Here is a 9,165-nt window from a genome sequence, read left to right on the forward strand (position 1 = left end):
TGTGTTTCCTTGAAGCGGAGTCTTCGTATCTTCCAGCAGGTCGTATCTTACTTTATGGCTTGTTAATTTAGCTGGTTTTCCTGTAGTCCCCCTGCTGGTGCAGCAATAAAACTGCTAGCACGTTTGCAAAGCTAAGCAGGGTCTGAGGTGGTTTCAAATTGGAGGGGAGACATGGTGTTAAAAAGTTCAATTTCAGATTATTAGAAAAAGGCAGAATATATTTTGTTTAAAAAAAAAAAAAGGAGAGATTGTCTGCTGCTGCGGGGGCTTTGCTGAGTGTTTTGCAATTTATTATAAACGGGTTACTTGTGTGTTTTCTGCTGCCGTGGGGGCTTTGTTGGGTATTTTGCAATTTAATTTAAACGGGTTACTTGTGTACTATCTGCTGCTGCGGGGGTTTTGCTGGGCATTTTTCCTCTGTGTTTACCCTCACCTGGCATTTTAATACAGGCAGTACACGTGGGGGCCTGTGTTGCCACGTTGCTAGGCGACCGGCGCCATTTTTAAAGCCACTTCCTTAGCGGCGGCCATTGTAGGTGTGGCGAGAAGTCCCGGCGGCCATTTTAGGTGTGGCGAGAGGCTCCGGCGGCCATTTTAGGTGTGGCGAGAAGTCCCGGCGGCCATTTTAGGTGTGGCGAGAGGATCCGGCGGCCATTTTAGGTGTGGCGAGAGGCTCCGGCGGCCATTTTAGGTGTGGCGAGAGGCTCCGGCGGCCATTTTAGGTGTGGCGAGAGGCCCCGGCGGCCATTTTAGGTGTGGCGAGAGGCCCCGGCGGCCATTTTAGGTGTGGCGAGCAGGTTTTTCTGGTTTATTTCACTGCAGTTTATAATTTACTGTGTTATCCTTTGGTTTACTGGGCTATAACCTAGCATAATAAGCAATCACATATACATATAGATATAAATAAATATATAAATAAACAAACAAATATAAGCCAATAAATAAATAAATAATACATAAATAAATAAATAAAATAAAAAGTTAAAAAAAATAAAATAAAATAAAATAAAATAAAATAAAATAAAATAAAATAAAAAAATAAAAAAATTAGACACTTGTCTTGCGCCCACCCCCCCGAGGCTCTGCTTTCAGCTTGGTCATGGAGAGCAACAGCAACCCCAAACAATCTCAGCGTGGCAATGCCCTAATGCCAACAGGCCCATGTAACCCGCAGGTCGTGGCCCAGCTCTTTTCCGCGCTGCAATCATTCTACGCGCAGTGCAGAGCACCTATCACTCCCTCACCGAACATCGTCGAGGTGTCACAAGATTGCATACCAGACACCCCCCCCCCAGCCAGCAGGATCCACTAGTGCAGCTAACGTGGTTGAACAGGCCCCCAGCAGGCCACGGACACGCTTACAAGCTGCTAAAACTCAAAAATCTAAGTCAGGTCCATTGAAAGGCAAGGCACCAGCTAAAAAACCTAGGTCGCGCGCACAAAAGGTCAGGCCGGCGGTGGCCTCTACATCAGCCCTGCGCCAGGAGGTGATTGATGTTCCCAGTGTTTTCCAGGATAACCCTAGACAACCAAGCACCTCGGAGGAGTCATCTTCTGAGGAGGAGCTGCCCCCTCAGCAGGTGGCCGCTGCCAGCGACCCGACCCCCCATGACGACGCACCACGGGGCGGAAAGCGGAAGGCGAAGAAGAAGCACCGGTCGAAGAAAAGCAAGAAGAGGGACACTTCAGACTCTGAGGAGGAAACAGGTACCTCTTCATCAGATGGGGATAGTGACGCTCCAATGGAGACATATTGGGGAGAGGGGGAGGACGTGGGAGCCCCCCAGTGGGTGCATGAACGGAGGGCCAACTCACACAGGAAGGCATTTAATGGCACGCTTGATTGGAAGGATGGGGCTCTGGTCCCAGACGTTAAAGTCTCAACCAACGCTGCCACTGACTTTATTCTGGGGAACCACCTCTCTAAGAGGAAGAGGAACAAGATATTGAATGGCAATTACGTAGATATGTTTTCCTTGCTGCCCCCAGCTCAGGTCAAGGGAAAAGGGGAAAAAATTAAATACTATGGGAAAAGGAGGTACAGGGTACCCCGGGTAGAGCGAACGTTTGAGAATTGGCTTAATGGCTATCAGGTGTTTATGGCTGTGGTGTCAAGTTGCTATCCTAAGAGGGGCGCACACCTCGTGTCCTACCTGGCACACGTCAGGAGGGCACGGGAGCAGGCAGGAGATGAAGCTGCTTTGGCGTATGATGAAGACTTTCGGAGGAATGCCTCGCTGCTGTCTTCAACGCGCTGGGACCAAAAGGACAACAGTTGCTGGTTTGAACATGTGGGGCCCAATATCGAGAAGAAAACCGCTCATCAGCCAAAAGCTGGTAAGGTGGAGACCCAACGCCGTAGACAGTGCTGGGACTTCAACAAGGGTATCTGTCAGCGCGTTACCTGTAAGTACCTGCACGAATGCGATAGGTGCTTAGGCAGCCACCCTGCAGTCAACTGCTTCAAAGGGAGGCAGCAGCCCTTTCGGGGGGGCAGGGGTCACCTCTCCCGGGGAAACAGGGGTGGCTCCGCCGGACCTGCAGCCCCCGCCCAAGGGCCAGCTGGGGCTCATTACTAACATCTCCCTAGGCCTCGCGTGCTCTCCGATAAAATTGGAGCCATTGAGAGCACTCTTGAAGTTCTATCCAAATAGACGTGCAGCTCACCTACTGGAGGAAGGGTTTTCTGAAGGTTTTAGAATTCCGGTTGCTTTTACACCCAATTCCAGTTGCCCCCCTAACCAGAAATCAGTCTTAGAAAGGCCCGACATCGCGCTCAAAAAGATACAGAAGGAGATTACAGCCGGCAGGGTAGCCGGTCCATTCGCAACTCCGCCTATCGAGGGGCTTCATATCTCCCCGCTTGGTATTGTCCCAAAGAAGGCCCCCGGTGAATTTAGAATGATACACAACCTGTCCTATCCCAAAGGAACCTCGGTTAACGACGCCATTCCCCAAGAGATGTGCACGGTGAAGTATTCTTCATTCGATCAAGCTGTGCGGTTGGTGCAGAGCTTTGGCAGGGGCGCCTTTTTGGCAAAATGCGACATCGAGTCAGCATTTCGCCTACTCCCGGTTCACCTGGAAGACTACCGCTGGTTGGGTTTCAAATTCCAGGGAGCTTACTTCATTGACAAAGCTATGCCCATGGGTTGTTCTATTGCCTGTGCTGCGTTCGAGACCTTCAGCACATTCCTGGAATGGGCCCTAAAGTTTAGAACCGGTGCTCTAGGGGTGGGTCATTATCTCGATGATTTTATTTTGGTGGCAAGTGACGCTGGGGAGTGTAGGTCCCTCCTCCTAGCCTTCGAGTCCTTAGCCAGGGAACTGGGGGTCCCCCTGGCAGGTGAGAAAACCGAGGGTCCGGTCACTACCATGACCTACCTGGGCATTGAACTTGACACCGTAGCCCAAACCTCGTGCTTACCGGCTGAAAAATTGGTTGCCTTAAGAGAGCTTATCGGCCAAATGCTGCCCCTAAAGAAGGTCACCTTGAGACAAATTCAATCCCTCTTGGGGCACCTCAACTTTGCCTGCCGTGTAATTTCCCCCGGTCGCCCTTTCTGCGGCCGCCTGGCAAAGCTGTCCACGGGCTTACGGTCACCCCATCATAGGGTACGCATTCCCAAGGCAGTGAAGGCGGACCTCCTGGTTTGGTTGCAATTCCTGGACGGTTTCAACGGCATATCGCTTTGGCAGGATAGTTTGGCGCTGCAGTCTGACTTCCAGGTACATTCGGATGCGGCCGGGTCCTTAGGTTTTGGGGTCTACTTCAGGGGCCAGTGGTGTGCCCAGCACTGGCCTCCCTCCTGGCAAGGTAAACCGATACTACGTGACTTGACATTCTTAGAATTCTTTCCCATCGTGGTTGCAATTCACTTATGGGAAGACCAGTTCAAGAACCATAGGGTCTGTTTCTGGACGGACAATCTAGCGGTCGTGTCAGTTTTGAATAAACAATCGTCACGCTCACCCAGAGTAGCATCCCTTTTACGGTACTTCGTCCTCTCCTGCCTGCGGTTGAACCTTCACGCTTCAGCCAAGTTCGTCCCTGGTATTGATAATAACATCGCGGATGCTCTATCTCGTTTCCAGATGGAACGCTTTCGCTCATTGGCGCCGGATGCGCAGCAGCAGCCGCAACCATTCCCGGAACACCTCTGGAATATTGGCAACGAGAAGCAATAAAGGGAGTATTGTCTGCGCTAGCGCCTTCTACCCTGAGATCGTATAATAAGGCGTGGCTAGACTTCACATCCTTCCGCATCAAAAAGGGGCGGTCCAAGCCAGGCAGGCCACCGTCCAAGTCTGAAGTCATAGAGTACTTGGTCCACCTTAGAGATCTTGGCCGGGCCCCCAAAACCCTCAATATTCATTCAGCAGCTATATCCTTCTTTTCTAAAACTTTATTTTCTGTGGATCCCTGTTCGCATTTCGTTGTGCGTAAGATGCTTGAGGGCTGGCGCAGGTCCAGGCCTCACGGCCGGGACAGGAGAAGGCCAATAACTTTAGATATACTCACCCAAATCCGTAGGAAGCTAAGGGCCCTGTGTTGGTCAAGATATGAAGCCAGGTTATTTTCAGCGGCGTTTTCTTTCGCATTTTTTGGCGCCCTACGCATAGGCGAAGTGGTTTGTGAGGACTGCGCAGCGTCCAGGGGGCTACTACTTGAGGACGTAACTGTAGACAGGGCGCATGTAATGTTAAGAATCCGTAGTTCGAAGACTGATCAGCTTGGCAAGGGAGCCTTGGTTCGCCTCCAGGCGACTCAAAAGGCGGGCCCTTGCCCTGTAAAGGATGCTAGAAAATACCTGTGTGTAAGACCAGAATCTAGTGGCCCCTTTTTCTTGCATTCCGACGGTTCCTCCCTCTCAAAGCAGCAGTTCACGAGGGTCATGCGCAAAGCAATTGCCGCCATCGGGCTTCCCCAAGAGGAGTACGCCGCGCACTCCTTTCGCATTGGGGCGGCGACCACCGCCGCCCATATGGGCTTACCGGCTGAAAGAATTATGGACATGGGACGCTGGAAATCCAACGCATTCCAGGGTTATATTCGGTAGACCTTCTAAATTCCCCTCAGCTTCCCCCCCGGGCACTCCTCCTGATCCGGTTCTCCGGTTCTCTCTTTTCAGGTACTGGTGTGGTTCGACTGTGGATCCTCGGCCACAGCATCGTATATTGGGCAAAGCGGCGCGCCGAACAAAGGGGCTGGGTTAAAGAGCTACGGCTACCCAGCTGGGTCAAACTATCGTGGATCACTAGGAGGGGTATGCGTTGGGAAGAGTTTTTCCCAGTTGTATCCAAAAAAATCGCTGCCGAGGGCCCACCCAGTGCCTTGGTCATCCAGCTGGGCGAGAACGATTTGGTGTATAGGAAAGGGGTGAACTTGATGTGGAACATTATCAACGAATGGTCATCTTTGCTGGAAAGGCGATGTTGGCGGGATGCAGAGAAACCCGTGGCTGTGAATAAAGCTAGAAGGATTGTGGAGCGCATGGTGGCACGTAGAGTGGCCGCATGGGGTGGTCGGGTCATTCAGCACCCATGCATACGGTTTGACAAGGAAATGCTTTATCGCTGGGATGGCGTGCATCTATCTGATGAGGGAAATGATATTTGGTTGGCTGATATTTTTCAAGGTGTTAGGGATTGGTTACAGGTCTGAGGGTATTGGCGGCGAGCCGGCTTGCGGCTCGGTGGCGGTAGGCATTGGCCGGGGTATTGTCATGCAGATGAGGTTGGGGGGAGGAACGCCATCACCTCCCCCAATGCTTGAAGGGTAGTTCGTTAAAGGACTCCGAGGGGCGACGCCTCGTCCGAAACCTACGGAGGCTAGGGCCTAAAGCGCGCCCCCGAGCGGTAACCCCTCGGGGAGCGCCTAGGGATACGCATCTCGGGTGGCTCCCCCTGTTGGTGTTTAACCCTTCCCGGTCAGACCGGATAGTCGGTTAGGGGCCAATGCCTAAAGCCAATACCCTTCATTTCCTGTAATCAATAAAGTTGTGGCCATTTTCGCCCATTAACCAAAAACGCTGTGTCCGTTGTCTTTATTTATTCCACCTGTGGGGGGGGGGAGGGAATAGCCACACAATAAGTAGAATGTCCGTTCCCTGTTTTGGAATTAATGCAATAAGGCTGTCTTTCCAAGAATCCGGCATGGTTCCGTCTTTTAAGATGTTGTTCATGATACTTCTTAATGGGTCAGACAGTAAGTCCTCCATTTTTTTATAATATATTGCAGGTAGGCCGTCTGGCCCTGGTGGCTTTCCTATCTTTGCTTCCTTAATTGCTCTTTGCATTTCGTACAATGTAATAGGGGCATTCAACAGTTCTTTTTATTCTTTAGTAAGTTTCGGGAGACAGTTCTGTTCTAAATGTTCTTTAACTTCTGTTGTTTCATTTCCTTCCTTATAGATTTCTCTAAAGAATTCGAGAAATCGTTTCTCTATTTCTTTAGGGTTGTTTATTATTTTGCCTTTGCACTTAACTCTATTTATAAGCCTTTCTGCCTCTCTCTTTTTTAATTGCCATGCTAATATCCAGGCTCAGGTTCTGTTTCAGGCTGTATCTCTGTTTCAGGCTCTGGCGCTGTATCAAACACTGTTGCAGACTCAGGCTGTGGCACTATGGCTGTAGCTGTGGCTCTGGTTCTGTTTCAGGCTCTGGCACTGTATCAAGCAATGTTTCAGGCTCAGGCTTCTGCTCTTTATTAGACTTTGTGTCAGTCTTTGGCTCTAGCACTTATTCTAGCTCTATTTCATGCTCGGCCTGTGTCTCAGCCTTTGTCTCTGTTTCACGCTGTTTCTCTGTTTCAGGCTCCGACCCTGTTTCAAGCCCTGTATCTGCCTCTGCCTCTGTTTCAGGCTCTGGCACTCTATGAAGCGCTGTTTCTGGCTCTGGCTCTCTTTCAGGCTCTGGTTCTGAATTAGGGTTTTGTTCTGGCTCTGGCTGTGTCTCTGGATCTGGCTGTGTCTCTGCTTCAGGCTCCTATGCTGTATCAAGCACTGTATCAGGCTCTACCTCTCCCTCTGCCCCTGGCTACGTTTAAGCGTCAGGCTCAGTTTCCGACAGTGTCTCTGTTTCAGGATCCAGCACTCTATCAAGCACTATTTCAGACTCAGGCTGTGGATCTCGGCTGTGGCTGTGGATCTCGGCTATGGCTCTAGGCTCCGTCTGTGGCTCTGTCTGTGGCTCTGGCTCTCTTTCAGGGTCTGGTTCTGAATGAAGATCTGGTTCTGACTCTGATTCAGGGCCTCATGATTTCTCTTCCTCTGCCTCTGACCCAGCTATATTTCAGGGTCTGGCTCTCTTTCAGGCTCTGGTTCTGAATTAGGGTTTTGTTCTGGCTTTGGCTGTGTCTCTGGCTCTGGCTCTGGCTCCAGCTCCAGCTCCAGCTCCGGCACTGTATCAAGTCCTGCTGCAGACTCAGGCTGTGGCTCTAGGCTGTGGCTGCAGCTATGCTTTGTGCTCCGGCCCTGTATCAAGCCCTATTTCTGGCTCTGGCTCTGGCTTTCTTTCAGCTCTGGCTCTGAATGAGGCTCTGGCTCTGGCTCTGATTCATGGTCTCACTCTGACTCTGATTCAGGGTCTCGCTCTGGCTCTGGCACTCTATCAAGGACTGTTTCAGACTCAGGCTGTGGCTGTGGCTCTGCCTCTGTTTCAGTCTCAGGCTCTGTTTGAGGCTGTGTCTCTGTTTCAGGCTCCGGCACTGTAGCAAGTACTGTTGCAGACTCAGGCTGTGGCTCATGGCTGTGGCTGTTGCTCTGGTTCGGGCTGTTGCTCTTTTTCAGGCTCTGGTTCTGAATGAGGGCTTGGTTATGGCACTGATTCAGGGTCTCGCTCTGTCTCTGGCTGTGTCTCTGTTGCACCTCAAACGGTGGTTTGTTGTTGTTTAGTTGGGGCGGGGATTATTTTAAGTTTAGCATAATTGTTTCTTGCTTTGTTTTTCTTTTACTGTTTTTTTAGGTTATTGTATAGTTTGTATTTTGCTTTTTAAGGGGAAAGGGTCAGGGCTGCCTGGGAGGGGGCCTCAGCGGGGGGATGTATTGGAACACCCAATCTCTGTTATCGCGGGTGGGAGGAGCAGTTGCGCTAAGACCAGACCACGTCTTTTTGGGAAAATTAATCCTGCGTCCAGTCAGGCTTCCCCTGCGCAACTCTGTTCGGGAGCTGACCTGGCAGGAAGAGCAGAGTAGCAGTGGTCCTGCGTCCATGTGAGATAAGGGATAAATCACGTCAGGAGACAGTTCGGTTCTTATCTCTAGAAGCGTTTATTTACAAGCAGTAAATCTATCAGAAACTTCTGACATTCTCTGTGCTCCAAAAGCACACACGCAGCCTCTGAGCTGAGCTGTGTCTTAGGCAGAAGCGAAAGCAAGTCTGAACAGTGACACAGACTGTGACACACTTCTCTGCGACAAGCTCCTCTCAGATACAGGACACCACGGAGTTTTAACCCTGTCAGTTCCAAACTCCACACCCCCTCTTGTCCTGCATCTGGGGACAATAGCCAACAATGCTTTCCCCATACACAGACCCTCACAGAACTCCTCGTGCTTCTGGAAGGTTAATGGTTTTGTGAAACCATCAGCGAGGTTCTTGGTTGAGGGACAGTATTTCAGAACAACTAGCCCCTCATGAACACTCTGACATACATTCCGGAAACGTATGTCCAAATGTTTGGTCCTCGCCTTGAATTGCCCCGTCTCGGCCAATTTGAGGCACGGTTGATTGTCTTCATGCACCACAACGGGTAGATAATTCCCTCCACAGATTTCCTCGACCAAACACACATAGAACTCCATCTCTCTGCAAACCTCTGATAGCGCACTGAACTCAGCTTCAGTAGACGAAAGCGCTATGAGACTTTGCTTCTGGGACCTCCACCCAATCACTGAGTCCCCAAACTTCACCACTAGGCCTGACACTGATTTGCGATCCTGAAGGTTAGCCCAGTCCGAATCTACCCACGCGGTCAGCTTGACACCACCCTTAGCTGACATCTTGAGGCAAAAATCTTTGGTATTTTGCAGGTAACGAAGCACCCGTTTAATACCATTCCAGGCCTGCACACTAGGACTTGAAGCCTCTCTACTGAGCAGATTGACAGCAAACGCTATGTCTGGTCTGCTCCACTGTGACAGATACAACAGACTTACCCTTGGT

At 50.7% G+C, this 9,165-nt stretch overlaps 1 protein-coding gene across 1 annotated transcript; it reads left to right on the forward strand.

The window, feature by feature from the left end:
* The first annotated feature begins 22 nt into the window (after positions 1-22).
* LOC310697850 (uncharacterized protein) lies at positions 23-5,388 on the forward strand. Its single transcript, XM_083484472.1, has 2 exons — positions 23-39; positions 1,515-5,388. Exon 2 carries the CDS (start codon positions 2,902-2,904, stop codon positions 4,186-4,188), a length of 1,287 nt encoding a protein of 428 aa, XP_083340598.1. The 5' UTR covers positions 23-39; positions 1,515-2,901; the 3' UTR covers positions 4,189-5,388.
* Positions 5,389-9,165: the final 3,777 nt, after the last annotated feature.

Source organism: Podarcis liolepis (genome assembly GCF_965112155.1).
Source record: "Podarcis liolepis genome assembly, chromosome: W".
Classification (NCBI taxonomy): domain Eukaryota; kingdom Metazoa; phylum Chordata; class Lepidosauria; order Squamata; family Lacertidae; genus Podarcis; species Podarcis liolepis.

Excerpts from the sequence above, each read along its gene's own strand:
- LOC310697850 (XM_083484472.1), top strand. The coding sequence starts at position 2,902 with ATGATACACAACCTGTCCTATCCCAAAGGAACCTCGGTTAACGACGCC.